The sequence below is a fragment of the Felis catus genome, chromosome C1 (genome assembly GCF_018350175.1).
Source record: "Felis catus isolate Fca126 chromosome C1, F.catus_Fca126_mat1.0, whole genome shotgun sequence".
NCBI lineage: Eukaryota > Metazoa > Chordata > Mammalia > Carnivora > Felidae > Felis > Felis catus.
The window spans coordinates 134,664,031-134,680,417 of NC_058375.1; the positions used below are offsets into that span (position 1 = coordinate 134,664,031).

Genomic DNA, 16,387 nt, shown 5'->3' on the forward strand with positions numbered 1-16,387 from the left:
TTCCATTGATACATCATCTTTTTTCTCTGACTCTGATCCTCCTGCTTTTCTATTAACCACCTTTGTGATTTTACTGGACCTACCCAGATCATTCCGAAATAACCTCCCCATCTCAGAGTCCCTAATTGAATCACATTGGCAAAGTCCCTTTTGTCATAGAAGGCAACATATTCACAGGTTTCAGAGATGAGAGCATGAACATCTTTGGAGAGCCGTTATTCACCCTAGTGTGTCTTATAAAACAATAAAGAATTTATAAAACTGATTCAATAACTGATCTTAACAAGAAGACTATGTCAAAGCTACGCTGTTGCTGCTTGGTATTACTATGATTTACATCACAGTCAAACTAAAAAAAAACTTCATGATAAGGACGTTGAATACACCTATTCTCTTTGGTTGCTGATTAGGACTTTATGTTGCTACATCTTACTCCAAAGTTCTCCTAAGAAAATTCCCTCATACACCTATAAAATCTCTTTTTTTTTCTAACCTTCCTTTTATTTATTTATCTTTCAGAAAAGCAAGACTACAACACAAGAATTGAAACTATAAAGTCTCTTGTGCAAAAACTCCCTCCACCAAATCGTGACACCATGAAAATTCTCTTTGGACATCTAACTAAGTAAGTTGTAAGGGGTTCTGATTGGGTCATCGTATTCTCATTTCTTATATAGCAGTATTGAATTTCACATCTCTCAGACAAGATTTTCCAAATGTATCTATCTCAAATTTTCCCCTTAGCCAGTGTAAGTCTTCCTGAAGAAGTTGGAGAATGTACTAAAGGTAGGAATGAGAACCTATAAAAGGAACTTTTAAAATAATTTATTTTTCCTGGTCTTTTCAGCAAGTAGATACTTGCTCATCTATTGTCATAACCTTAACCACAGCTATAGGATGGACTGTCTTCATTGTCTAGTGTAATGGGAAGAGCATGAAATAATTCAGAACTGAGTGCAAAACAAAGCTTCATCATGTAGCAAGTGCTATGACCACGAATAAGTTACTTACACTGTCTGAAATTCAGTTTCCTCATTTGTAAAACATTGATTCATATTGGCAAGGTGCCATCCATGTAAAAAGTTAAGAGAAGAGTATTGAAGGCAAAAAAAAAAGCAAGTGTAAATACCCAGCGACCCCACAGAGCTTGATGTATTTGAAAAGCAGGAAGCAAGCCAGAATAGTCAGAGCTTAATGAACTAGAAGGATGGTGGTAGGAGTTAAGGTCCTAGCCATTAGATCAACTGGTATCAGATCACATAGGTTCTTGTGGGCCTCAGTGAGAGATTTGGATTGTATTCTAAATGCAATGAAAAACTGGGGCATCTGTGTGGCTCGGCCTGTTGAGCGTCCAACTCTTGATTTCAGATCAGATCATGATCCCAGGGTCATGTGATCAAGCCCCATGTTGGGCTTCGTGCTGAGCGTGGAGTCTGCTTAGGATTCTCTCTATCTCTCCCTCTGCCCCTCCCCCCAGCTCATGCTCTTGCTCTCTCTCTCTCTCTCTCTCTCTCTCTCTCTGTCTTTCACCTCTCTCTCTAAAAAATTAATAATAATAAAATAAATAAATACAATAAAAAAAGCATAAGGAGTGCTAAATTGAGGGAATATAAAAGATCACTCTGGCTGCCATGTGGAGAATTGATTTGTAAAATGGAAGCAAGGAGACCTGTACGGAGGCAACCATGGAGTCCAGGCAAGAGGTAATGATGGCTTATGTGGAGTCCTTAAAGAGATATATTGGTGATAGGTCTGGTTGGATCTGCTGCTGGTCAGAATACAGCTGGAAAAAGAAAGGAGAAAGCAAGTGTGCCTCCTAGGATTTGGGCTTAGGCACATGAAGAAATGGTAATACTACACAGATGGGTTGAATAAGAAGAGCAAACTAGAAAGCTCCATTTTGGACATGTTAAGTTTGATATGACTGGTACTCATTTGCTCTCTTTTAACACCTTCTTCAGATAAGACAGAGTGCAATACAAGCGATGAGGTTTTACCTTTTGCCATATACATATAGTAATGTTGATGCCTGATAGAATGTCAAATAGATTGGACTGTTTTGCTTTTGTGAGATTAAATCTCCTTAATCATCCATTCCTTGGGTTGAGTCATTCCTACAGATTATTCAACCAATCCATTACATGCTTTTTACTTGTAAATTTAATACATATAATTGCACACACACAAAATTTAAGCAACAGTGGTGCATAGAGATTAAGAGGTAAAATTTGCCTACTGGTTACTCTTAGCCTGCTGAGCAGAAGTAACCAACATTTTTGTATATATGCTTCTAGGCCTGTGTTTAAGCATGTGCAAACATGTGTATATGGTTGTTATTGTGTTAAAGTTAATCATTTTGCACACATTGTTATGCAATATTTTGCAACTCATGGACAGCCTTCCATTTCATTAAACAGACTTAAGTGATTCTCTCTAATGATGACATTGACATAGTATTCCATAGTATGGATAGTCCATAACTTGCTTAATCAGTTACTGCATTAGGGAACATGCTTTAATCTAACTCATCATATTAGTTTCTTTTCTATTTTACCCCAGAGGAGAACTTGTGTCAAAGTTCAGACTTTCCCTTATTGCCAGAATGTCCTCTCTTATCACCTCCACATAATGGCTCCAATGGGAAACCCATGTGGTTTAGTGAAAGGACCTTGGGTTTTAAGGAAATAGAAAAAGCGAGAGAGTCAAATCCTCATTTTATACCTTACTCCTCTTATGATCTCACGCACATAAAATCGGATTAAATAATATTGGCCGTACCTTGTGGTTATGAGAATTAAATAAGATAATGCATATAAAATGCCTGGCACAAGGTAAGCATTCCTCAAATGTAAATTCTTTTCCCGTAGGATCCAGGCACACCATGAAAAGGGTTTCAGGTTACAAGTAAATACTGGAGTGCTTATCCCAGTAACTTTAACTGGACAAAGTCATAAATCATACCCATACTGCTATGTAATACCCTAGTCTTGGAGATCTTGAGAAATATCCATTACTCAGTCTCAATTATTCCTTTTTTCCCCGACTGAACGAACAGCTATAAAATGAAGAAATGTAGAGTTAGCTAAATCCTCCTTTGAAAAAAACAAAACAGATGAAAATCCTTCCAATTAAAAATCTCAGAAGGATGAGAATCCTCCACCTTTATGCCACACTATCCCAGGAATAACAATTAATTCCTGATCATGTTTCTTATACCTAAATTAATTTCCCAATTCTGTTAGAACTTTCACTCAGTTCAGCAGAGATAGAAATAGATGTTTTAAACTAAGATTTAAGATCATATTATTATATCACCTTCGCAACATTCACATATGATTTTTTTATTATAAATGGAAAGAAAAGCGTTATTTGCTAGGTTGCCAACCTTTCTTGAATGGTGTGACCATATTCCGCCCTGCACTGATTTTAAAACTGGGTTTAATTATGCACAAGTGTGTGCACATGATTATATCTTATTAATCATTTTTTGCTAAGTTTTTGATAAACAGCCAATTGTGGCATGTCATCAAAGCCTGAGAAGACTAAATAGGAAGATTGTTTAACAGGAATTTAAAAATATTCATGTTTGAAAGAATCATTAGAATGTTTTCCTTAGCCTTGATGCATTTGGTAGTTCTTCAGAAAATCTACCATCAACACTTGTGTGTAGTGTTTATTTCAAATTGTTGCAAATATATATATTTTGAAGTTTGTTTAGTGAGGGTCAGGGAATGTAATGAAGTGCCAAAAATTCCACTTGACCTACGTACTCTATAGCCAACAGAATAGAACTCCAATTTTGCACCGCACTGAATTAAACATTCCCTTGAAAGAGAAACTACAAACTGAGAAAGCTTAATACGGCACAATTGGACTACAGGGTTGGTCCCAGTCCTGTCCTCAAAAGCCAGAAGTTTTAAAGGGTTGTGAATGCATTAGGCAGAAGATTACACAACAGCTGCGTAGGCTGAATAGTCTCAGAGTCCAGAGTCCTCATTCTTGATCAAACTCAAGGTCAAGTTCTATGCTTCTGCTGTGATAACATAAGGCCAGAAATTCAGAATAAGCTATCATCTCAAAATGCCATCAACCAGAAACCTTTATTAATAGCCACTTTCACAAATTGACATTACAGTAATAAGTACCGTAAGGTCCTGTAGTACCTTCTGAATCATCACATAAATGGCAAGTTCTATCTCTATAAAATATGTGTCAAGTGCATTTTCCTTTAGCCTGCTTCTTTGGAAAGGCAGGGAGGCAAAGTGAAGATGAAGTTAATGAGGAAGGAGGACCTACAAAGATAAGGTTTAGTTGCTGATGGGTAGTAGAACCAGGCAAAGGAGCTATATAAGCCATAGAGAACCACTGGAACTTTATCTATGGGACAATTGCATGATGTGCTCAATATTTATGAAAGTAGTCAGACAACAGAGTGTAAGGCAAACAAGATTGAAGGAGAAAAGACCCAGGAGGCCACCTGGGAGTTGTGTTTGGATTAGAGTGATGAACATCAAATGGAAAGAAATGGCTTAAACCTTGAGACTTTTCAAAGCAAAATTCCACACAATTTTTATTTCTGTTATTTCTTTATCCCCATATCCAGTCAGCCATGGAGATAAGTCTGAGGTTTCAACGCCGGGTGATTGTGACAGTAATAATAATAATAATAAAAAGGCAAAAGGAGACACTGGTTAGAAGGAAACAAACTTTTTTCTATTTTGCAAGGGTAGAGAAAGAGGAAGATGAGATCATTGGAAACTAATTAAACAGGATGAATCCCATTTTGTTGGGTGTATATTAGATCAAGCCCTTTATATGCTGCCAGTTAGGATGTACCAACCAGCATGATTGGAAAGTCATATATGTAATATATTTCCAGAATGAAAATCTTTCAATTCTTCATGTCTTTTGAGCCAGTCATATTAAGTAATGGGGGAGGCAGTTTATGCAGGCAAAATGGTCTATAGTCGTATTTGCGCTGGTAGAAACTTGGAAGCACCCTAAGTGTTCAGTGATAGGGGAAGGTATATAGAACGTGACACATCGTATCAGCTTAGTAAAATGTAGTTCATGACTGATTGATTTTTTTTAATTTGGAGATCTGTTATGTTTAAGTCAGGGATACAATATCTTATATACTCAAAGAGAGTGTAACCATAGATATATGGAAAATGTGTGCATCTGGAAAAGACTGCAAAAATTTTTGTTGAAATGTTAATATTTCATTCTTAGAGTCATTAAATTATGGGAGTTTTTTTTTCGGCCATGTGTTGCTTTTTCTCTCCTAACAATGGTATAGAAGGCAACACTGAGGTTAAGAAAACAGGTGAAGTAGGGAACCAGGGTGGCTCAGTCAGTTAAGTGTCCGACTTTGGCTCAGGTCATGATCTCACGATTTGTGAGTTTGAGCCCCACATTGGGCTCTGTGCTGACAGCTCAAAGCCTGGAGCCTGCTTCGGATTCTGTGTCTGCCCCCCCCCCTTTCTCTGTCCCTCCCCTGCTTGGATTCTGTCTCTCTCTCTCTCTCTCTCAAAAATAAATAAATAAACAATAAAAAAGAGTTTCATGCAGTAGCTATCACTTATTATGTACCTATCATTTATAACTTATTATTCTAGACAAATATTATACATAAATATATATATTATTTTTATAGTGAGAGAAATAGAAGATAATTTTTAATGAAATAAATATAAGAAGAACTGCAGAAGCTGGGTTGCCAAATTTCCTGGCTTTCAGAAAATTCTTTATCTCAACACAAAATCTTTTTCCAGAACCTACATCCCTCCCTGGTCTGACTCAGCCACTTTCCCCTAGTCCCATTGAGGCTGATTTTACCTGTTTGACAAACCATACGATACCCGACCCTCCAGTCCCTTGTGAACTGTTCAGCCAAACTCTACTCTGTCCGTGACTCTCCATCAACCTCATCTGCGTCTTGCTCCGTGTTCTTAGGAACACATCAAAGTGGGCACTTGCTAAGATCATCTACTCTACCTTAACTCTGAGGCAGGTATGATGAGGCTGGAGATAGACAGTTTTTCCCATGCTTCTTGTCCAGACCCGCCCCTGTTACAGCAGTTTCCTCAAGATGGATCTCTTGCCTTGTAATCTTACTTAGCAGAATGATTCCCACAGTGAGAATTTTCTGCCAGACAGAACACCACACTGGCTTTACGGGTGCTGGTAAGTGAGATATTTTGAAGCTGGTAGAGCCTTATCCTGTGCCTCAAACACCCTGTGTAAATAAACAATCCTAGAATCCTACCAACTACATATCTACCTGATATCTAGCACTGATCTTTTGAAGTTCTGGAATTCCTATTGCCATTACTACGAGTAAGGTGTTCTAGCTATTACTGAAGTCTTTTCCCACCTTGTTTTTATTTCCAGGATAAAAATAATACATGATGCTTAGAGAAAATAAATACAAAAGTATGTCTACCTACCAAGCTAAATTGAACTCGCCAGCCAGGTTAGCTTTGTGGCATGAATTTTGGAAGGCAAAACAATCTCAAATTTTTAAGTGGGGGAACATATGATAAAACACTTAATTCCCCTGTAGTATACATTGTTCAGAGAAACTCAAAATATCTTAGAAATGGGTGGCTTTTAGAGATGACTAATGAAATCATGTCATTCACTGAGTTTCAAAAATAGCTTTGGAAGAATATATTTGCTGCAGGCTTTAGATGCAAGTAAACATTTTTATAGGAGACTTGCACTTTGTAAAATAGGTTGAAAAGAAAACTAAAAAATCTTCCCTTTTGCATTGACTCTAAGAAAATCGCCCAGCTGTTCATAGAATTCCAAGGTGAAGGAATGATATGGCTGAATAGACAAATCTCATGGAAGCATGCCAGTTGAATGCCTCATTGAAAGGCGAAACTGTTGAGCTGTGGCTATTTTCTGAGAGTAAACTGATATTTAAAGCTTCTCTGTGGTCTTCATGGGTGTTAAATAAAATATTCTACAAAAGCATGTCAGAGGCAACTCCAATGACGATGGCCTAGAAATACAAAAGTTGTATGAGGATACAATGGTAAGGAAATAATTCATCCACCGTGACTTTAAAATGGCATTGTGAGCATTTCTGATATTTTGGTAGAAACAATGAGACTTGCCTAAAGAATGAACTTGAAAGCCCATGATCTCTTGCCCTTCTCTCTGGTCTTTAAGAGCAATGGCTGGTGAAGCTCTCTGCCTCCCGTCAGGCCTCTGAGTGCTCAGCTCTGGTGTGCTTTGGATCAGGCTATGTTTTTCTGTGCTGTCTCTGGCACTCCCCCCTTTTTCTGTACACTTTGGTTGCTCACCCAACCATAATACCTGATAGCCAATGACTTGCAGGCCATGGGTATTTTTACTGGAAAATGAGGAACCTGTACAAATTGTTATTTTCTTTTTTCTCTCTTTTTTCTTTCCTTTTTTTTTTTTTTTCGTTTTCCTGAGGGACAAGGGCTGCAAGTCGTTTGAAATAAGCCAGAAGCCTAATAGCTCCTTTACTTGTGTATTTGAAATGGCACCCTAATCACTTTGAAGAGCTAATGTACTTCCTATGGGCCCGAAATTTCTCAACTGGACTCCTGTGGCAGAATTTGGCCTGGTAGTTAAGAAAATTAATTACTCTGATCGTGAGGATGAAGCAATAGTTCCCAACTCCCTGTAGTAATCATTAAAATGTCATCTACTTAGGAGACATCTTGGCACAGGATTTATAAGGTTTGTGTGCTGGGGACTAAGGTTCAATGATCCTTCCAGTGGTGGATCCTTGTTTTGGAGGAAGGCTTTGGGAGATAAGGTTTTTAAGACAGGAGGGAAATTATTACTTTAGATCTTTTATTTTAACATTTGAATGGTGACATTACCCATTGAATAATAGGAAACAAAACAAAACGTAAAATGACTACTGTCCATCTACCACTGTCTTCCCTGTTGTCAGTGGTGGTCCACCCCATAGGGGTATTTTCTCATAAGAGGTAAATTTTGTAAGTTGCCCCATCCTTCTCCACTATGAATCTTGGCCTTTTAACTAATGGAAAGAACCAGGGATTTGGAATCAGAAGACATAGGCTCAAGTCCCAACCTCACCCTTTAGAAGCTGTACAACATTAAAGAAAATCTTTTAATGTCTCTAACTCTCCCTTTTGGTCATATGTGAAATAGGTCAAATAAATTCACACTTATTAAAATATTTATCAACTGTGAAATCCTGTCTATTCCTTTATGTCTTAAATGAGTGCCCTCTGTATCCCGGGCACTGGACCGGATCACAGGTTGGCAAAGTATGGCCCACCCTCAAGCTACATACAGCCTGTTGCCTGTTTTTGTCAATAAAGTTTTATTGGAACATACACACACCTATATGTTTGTGTCTTGTCAACGGCTGCTTTCGTGCTACAGTGGCAAGAGTTAATAGTTGTGACAAGTTGCACAAAGCCAAAAACATTTACACTTTGACCCTTCACAGAGAAAGTTTGCTGACCCCCTAAACTCAATACTAGGGGAATACATAGGACTCCTACCCTCACTTGTCCTGTAGTCTCCTGGGGTAGATAAATTGGTAAACAATTGCAATAAATATGGTGCAATACTGCAAGACACTGTGAGAGCACCAACCAGGAGCTGGAACTTAGCCTAGAGACACCAAAGAATGCCTCCCAGAGGAGATGGCACAGGCTATCTTAAAGATGTCAGTTTGGCAGCCAGCAGGCCTACTACAAGCACAGAGAGAACTGTGGACAAAGACGTGTGGTGTTGGAGACCTATGGTATGGCGAAGAAATAGTGAATCCTCTGACGTGATTGGAGGATTAGGAAGCATAAAAGAAGTCGCAGAACATAAGCCCAAGATGTAGTGAACTAGAGCTAAGTTGCGAAGAACCTTTCACAGGCTTTCTTACGAAATTCGAAATTCATTTTGTAGACATGAGGTAAATCGTGGAAGGGTCAGAAGCAGGGAGATAAGGTCATGCGATTTCTATTTATAAAGATCACAGTCTTTAAGATAGCCTGTAGGAGGGCAAACTGGAGATAGTGAAACCAGTTAAGAGCCTGGGGCGAGGGTCAAAGATAGAGACCCCAAACTAAAGAGATGCTGGGGGAGGGGACAGGTAACAGGGGTGGATACAAGAGGCACAGAGAGGGTCGATTCAATAGGACATACCCACCAAATGTATGCAAGAGGTAAGGAAGAAGGATTTCAGGATGGCACCCAGGTTTTGAACTAGCTGAGGGGTGATACCCTCAACTCACTAAAGGAAAAGACTAAAATTAGAGGCATGAAAGAAGTTGAAAATTGGGGGCTGTGATGTAATTGGTCATTCTTTATACTTCATTAGTGAATTCCATTCAAGGATAAGCAACATCTGCTGGGAATGCAGGAAAGGTGATTGGGATCTAAATACGAATTTGGGAGTCATCATTTTAAAGGCGGCAATGGGGGTATGGTCACAAATACTGGCAAGGGACAGTATGGAGCCAGAAGGGAGCTGAGGACAGATTCCCAGGGGTGTCTAACATTGAAAGAGTGGTCAGAGGAAGACACTGGGAAAAGGATTTGAGAATGGCATGCCTGGTGATAGAAAACTTGGCAAGCACAGAGGTATTATATTTTGTGGCTCCAATTGTTACTCCTCCATAGGAAGCCTAGTAAATTCTCGTGGTAACAGAACATTAGGCAGAATTTCTGGTAATGACTAGCTATTGTTCTAATCCTTATTCTCTGGTTCCTGAGAAATCATCGGAATACATATAATAACCTAGCAGGAAAAAACTATTATTCTATAGCATAATCAGGTCCTGAAAATATCGATGAAGATGGAAATTGTAAAGAACTGAACTCTGCCGTTGGCTCATAGTTTCCAGGAATTTGTGTCACTTTGATTCCTGTTATATCCCCAAAGCTTAGTACAGAGTCCCACATATCATAGATACTCAGTCATTTTCGTTGAACAGATGGAATCACATGACTTCATTGAGTGAGAAAATAATAACTGAATAGCTAGTAATGGTTCCAGTTAAGATCAAGTGGAATCTTGGAACTTTGATATGTAGTTCAGACTACAACCAGAGAATATTCCATTTTGAGGGGATTGGTTAGCAAGCGGTTCCTCTCAAGTTTCTGTCTCCTCACCTGATATTTATCTTTTCATCATCATGAAGAGAAAAGCAGCTCTAATTGCAAAAGAAGCAATATTAATATTAAGGTTTCATGTTAAGAGGCCCTGAGTACAATGAATGAGTAGTAAAAGAGGCTTCCCCTACTGAGGGAGCCTTGGTCAGGGACTCTGTGACCACCCATCAGTACTGGAGCCTGTTAGATCAATCACTGCACTCCAGGGTGAGATGCCAGGGTTACTGATTTCTTAATTGTCTGGTATTTGTAACAGATCTTGGAATAGAAAAACTTCGTTTCACATCTTCTGTCATTATTCCCACTGCTAAACTAAACGCTATCATTCCTATTGCCTATCAACACAATCATCCGGTCCATCGTTGGTTCTAGATTCAGTACTGACTTCCTAACCACTTTGAATTATTTAGCATTAGGTGAAACAAACAAACAAAAATTATCTTGATTACAAAAGCTTGTCTTCTGTTATTAAGTATATAAAAATTTGATTCCCCTGTTTAATGGAGCAGAGACATAGAAAACTTCAAAGTAGAAGGGGGAAAAAATCAACCAGACCTCAAGTCACCTGATTTCCAGTCCACTAGACCACACTCTGCCTTCTTGCCAATACCAATACTCGATTATGTTTCCAGGGAAGAAGGAACGGTAAAACAAAAAGTGAGGAAGACCAGCCAACTATGATAGAGGCACAGGCCTATCACTTGAATCCCCCCCCCCCTTTTTAATTGAACACCAGCTATAATCTCAGCTCTTTAAATAAAATTACCTAACTAATTAGTAAATTGACATATTTACATAGGGGGTTTTCTGGGTATCTGTTCTCTCTCTCTCTCTCTCTCCCTCAATCTCACTCCCTTCCTCCCTCCCTCCTCCTTTTCTCCTTCCTCCCTCCCTCTAACACATTGCTTTCCACCCAAAAAGCACCAGGGAAAGTTTTATTTCTGGGATTCTTTCTAAAAACAAGCTTCAATTCCACATTCATTAATGCTGTGTGTGTGTGCGCGCGTGTGTGTATATGCACACTTAGAGAAAAGCACGTTTTTTTAAAAGGCAGTGATGGTTCTGCCTTTTACCACCTTCTTTCTCCTCTTTAAATGGAAAGCACTGAACCCAGATGCCCAACCACGGAAGATATTCTTCCAGAAGCAGCATCTGGCTTCCTGGCAAGCCCTTCAGGCGAGTTGTTTGGGGAGCTTTGCAGTTGTCTCTCGGTCTGTCACGTGTAGCAGATACCATGGCCTCTCTGGCTGGCATGTCCAGGCAGCTGCCAATTCCTTTCAGTTCACCTTTAATTCTGAGAACTAGTTTCCTCATTTTCATTTCTTACTGGACTTATTTTTCTCCCCACTGCCCGTAAGAATTCTAGGACAAGAGGGGCCCCTGGGTGGCTCAGTCGGTTAAGCGTCCGACTTCAGCTCAGGTCATGACCTCATGTCTCGTGGGTTCGAGCCCCGCATTGGGCTCTGTGCTGACACTCAGAGCCTGGAGGCTGCTTTGGATTCTGTGCCTTCCTTTTTCTCTGCCCCTCCCCTGCTTGCACTCTGTCTCTTTCTGTCTCTCGAAAATAATGAATAAACGTTAAAAAAAATTTAAAAAAAAAAAAGAATTCTCGGACAAGATTGTTTTCTCGTTGCTGTCTGCCTGTCAACTTCCTTTGCTGGCCTCTGTCTTTTGAACCAGAATGAAATCCTCAGACACTTAGTCCTACATTAAAATAGGTTACTTTAAATAATATTTCTTAGCCATTTCTTGTCAGCATAGCTCCTTGTAAACTGTGGGGTTGTTCCCTGAAAAGAAAAGCAAACATTCCATCGGAGTAATTTATTCTGGTCTGTACACAAGACATGAAAGTGTTCTTGACATTTGTGTATTATTTAGTTAAATCATATTGGCTCCCACATCCTTGCCACACCACGAACAAAAGAGCAACACAGGACTGGAAAAGATGAGGCAACACAGCAGCATTTACAAACAGCACCTGCTTCCGGATACTAAATTTTTTAAAGTAGGTTCTTTTTTTTTTTTTTACCTGTTAATATGTATATATATATATTTTTTACTTGTGAAGAATTCTGTAGGGTTTTTTATGGATAATTGTTGAGAACACAGAGTCCGATGGTAGCCCACGCACGAGGAAGCCGTGACAAGGTGCTGACAAGTCCGGCAGCAGTACCCAGAATGCAGAGGAGAAAGCAGAAATTAGAGCTGCAGGGTGACATCCAGGAATAGTTAACACGGGATAGCTGTACGTTCCCATGTTCTTGGGGTTTTTTTTTTCCTCATGCAAGAAAAAGTGCAGATTATATATGAGATTTCTGATCTCGAGACTGTATTGTCTGGGCCGAGAGAAGAGTGGACTTAAGAGTGGACAGGAAGAAATCTCAGCCATTAATAACAATTGGTCTGTGGCCAGTGACAGACCCGACACACACTTGACTTTGAAGAGATACACAACGGAAATCATGGGCTTAACTGAAATGAGAGCGTCTGGGGAACAAGGACATGAATTGAGGGGCTGTTTGGATCAAGACATTGGGAAAATCTCCTTTGAGATCCCCTACATGACAGTATAGCTCAAATTTAAGATTAGAATTCTTAAGTCTGTTTTATCTCTGCCTCAATGACATTTTTCGGTCTGTAATTTTTCCTCAGGTTAACTTGCTAATGTGTACAAAGGAAGTTGGATATACATGTGGAATTCAGAAACTTTATTCCAAATGTTGCCCTTTGTGTAGAGATTACTGTGTCTCACTTCCAGTAATTTCTCCTCTTCTGTATCATATTCACATTCTTCTTAACTAGACTATTTTCTCTTCCATTGTCCCCTTTCTTTTTTCTGCCTTTTCTCCCTACATCATCATCGTCCTCCCTCTGAGAACTCTCTTCATCCTCGAGCACTGGCTGCCCACCATCAACCTCTCATTTATGCAGAACACAAATACACATCGAGTGACTATCATGATAGACGCGGAGCTGGAAATGAACACAATTTTACCAGGATAACAATCAGCCCCTAAGAGCAGGGGAACCTTATTCAGTTGTGATGTTTCACTTCTGCTCCATGAAGTCCACTCCCCTCAGCTGACTCTCACTCCCAACTTTCTGACGCCAGCCCCTCCTCTTCTTAGGAGATTTGCAAACCAGCCTTTCTTTACAGGGATACTGTGAGTGTATTGATTGAGGAGACCTCTGTCCTTTTCTGTCTTATTTTCAAAGAGATAAGTAGAATACTTTGGGACAGAGCCACAGCAAGCAGTAGGCAAGTCATAGGTGCTGGCACTTTGGCACTAAAAACACTTACTTTTCCCTGCTGTCCATGAACTGACAATCAACATACACCTCTTAATAAATATTTTCCTTTCATCCATTTGGTTCACTCATTCATTCTTTTCACTCATTAATTAATTCTTTTATTTCCCATAGTGTTTGGGATGAGAAAAGATAAAAGAAATTACCTCTGCTCTACAGGAATTTTTATCTAATTAATTTGTGTCTCTGTGCTTGGACATCAAAACAAATTTTCTCACATAGTGAAAAGATATGCAAAGTAATGTTTTACCTAATCTGATTTTTTTTCCCATTTGAACACTTTTTTTTTTTTTTTGCCATCATTTCACATCCCAGAAAATTTCTTCTCTTAAAAACAACTCTTCTTAGGGCGCCTGGGTGGCGCAGTCGGTTAAGCGTCCGGCTTCAGCCAGGTCACGATCTCGCGGCCCATGAGTTCGAGTCCCGCGCCGGGCTCTGGGCTGATGGCTCAGAGCCTGGAGCCTGCTTCCCATTCTGTGTCTCCCTCTCTCTCTGCCCCTTCCCCGTTCATGCTCTGTCTCTCTCTGTCCCAAAAATAAATAAACGTTGAAAAAAAAAAAAAAACTCTTCTCCAATTAAAGCACAACTCTGTCCTCTTGGCTTTCTGCTCCCTCATCTTTTCCCACTTCTTTTTCACTTCCAGCTGCCATTCCAGGGTCATAAGTGCCTCCCTGGTACTGACCTTTGAGTCATCAGAAGGGGATTCCATTCATGCTCCCAGAGCCATATTTAGAGATGGAGATCCCCCAGAGAGATAGTGAGGTATTTTATGGGTGGTTTACATGTCCCACTATATTTTTCTAACCATCAAGAAAGGAGAAATAAAATGCATGCCCTGTTCTCTCTGGCCTCACTCTCTAGTCATATCGCACTGAAAATAACCAATTCCTAGAGTGCCAAGCTCTTAAAGTCATTCATACTTCCCTGGCAATGACAGGAATTTACCCTTCATCTTGGCAGAGGAAGGTCTATTTTATTCACCCCTCATCACATTCTTGCTATTCTCTGCCCGAGTTTCCCCTCCAACACCCTACAATAGGCTAGGTAGGCCTAGAAGCAAGTGGCTACATAGGGAAATGAAAGAAATGTTCCTTGTCACATCCTAGTTATTTCTGATCCCAAAGTACTTCAATCCAAGAAATGGTAATATAGAAGAAAACAGGCATGCAGTTGTGTGTGAGACCCTGGGAGGAGGAGATAGCAGGGGTGGGGAGGAGATGGCCAGAGAGACGTTTTGTTCATCACGAACGCAGCCACCTGAAAAACACCAGCTAATTAGCAGTCTGTAGCCACACAACACAGCAGTTTAGTACAAGAAGTGAACAATACTTTACCTAATTGAAACTACAGTGCAGACTTAGGTAGACTGCATGCAATTACACAGATTGGAAGTCAGCCAGGACACTGAGGTTAACAATCCCTTCTCTCACAAAAAGCACCACGGGAACTCTAATGACCACAAGTGGTAAGGGCCGTTATCCTGCATCCCATCCAAAAGGCCTCACCTCTCACAGCCCAGACTCCATCAGAAGTGCTTTATGGTGTCAACTAATTGGCTAGGGAAAAGGGTGCCCTCTGTGGGCGCAGGTGCACCTTTCCCAGGAGACACGAGTACTAGTGTGGAGGGGGCTTCAAATGAGAAGGGACATTTGGGTGGGTCACGTGGTAGACAGTGGGTGTTGTGAAGACTTCTCAGCCTGCTAGTTCAGCGGCCAGCACTACTACGGCCTAAGCATTCCAGAAAGTTCTAGGCCAGGATTTCTTAAACTTGAATGTGCTTACACATCAGGTCACCTGGAGATCTTGTTAAAAACGTAGATTCTGATTCAGGGGTTCTCAGACAGGACCTGAGATTCTGCATAGAGAACAAGCTCCCAGATGCTGCTGGTCTCTAGGAACCACAATTTCTGAAGGCAGTTCTTACAGGGAAGAGGGAAGAGTTCTTCCTGAACCAAGAGAGCAGAGGCTGGACAAAGAGAAAGAGGACTTTAAAACGAGTTTAACACCCTGAATAATCAAGTTGGCTTTCATTTGCCCTAGGAACTAAAGAACAGAAACATAGGGAGTCCAAAATGGTAAAGAATCCAATCCACTCCTAAAATCTACTCATAAAATGTCTTTTGCTCTTGGGAGACCGCAGGAGGGATGGCGTCCGGTTCCTGAACATGTTTCATGAGTGAGACACCTACTCTGAACAGTGATGGGATTTTACCCTCACTGGTTAGTGCTATAGCAGCAACACACTGGCCAGCAGCAGCCTGTGATGACCTCCCAAGAACCAAAACTGTCTTTCAAGATGAATTAAGAGAAGACAAGATAGCAGAATGCAGACCTTCAAAGCTTGACCAACGGACGGTGAAGGGAGTGATAATCTTCCTTCAAAGCTTTGTAAAATAGAATCAGAGTTGCTGCAGAACATCAAAGAATGGGCCATTTTTAAGCTTATATTATGCAAACTTAATTTATTGCTGCGTGCTACAGAGGCTTTCATGCTAAAACCCGCATGTACCATTAAAGATTTAATTGTTAGTTGGATTAATGATTATATTCTTTATCTAGTTATTTCCTAAGTGCTTCTTATACTGATATCTACGTATTTTGTGACTTCTTGATGATAGAATTCACTTTAGATGTATGGGAAGGAACACACACACACACGCTCGCATACACACACTTAAAAAGCAAGACCCAATTAATCCCTGGTGAAAGGAGCATGAGTTCCTACATTTAGACATGCTGTAAACATGCTGTAAACTAGATAAGGCTGGGGTTTAAATATACATTTATCCTAATATATAGCTCATCAGTATAGCTGCAAAATGCTATTACTTGCCAAAGATATATAAATTTAGGGTATCATTCAAAATATATCATTTGAAATGCTCCACTGTCTAAAGCCAGCAGGGTAAAGTACATATACAAAAAGGAGAAGAATGTAAGTATCCAT

General features: G+C 40.0%; 1 protein-coding gene across 8 annotated transcripts in view; it reads left to right on the plus strand.

Moving 5' to 3' along the window:
• The window catches only part of ARHGAP15 (Rho GTPase activating protein 15), a 615,977-nt gene that overhangs the window by 552,723 nt on the left and 46,867 nt on the right, over positions 1-16,387 (plus strand). For 6 of the 8 annotated variants that reach the window (XM_045033724.1, XM_045033723.1, XM_045033726.1 and 3 more), the window contains one exon: positions 520-625. In XM_045033724.1, the coding sequence (XP_044889659.1) occupies positions 520-625 (106 nt within the window). Of the gene's footprint in view, positions 1-519; positions 626-15,573; positions 15,976-16,387 lie in introns of those variants that run through there. The other 2 variants (XM_045033727.1, XM_045033728.1) reach the window with 2 other exon arrangements.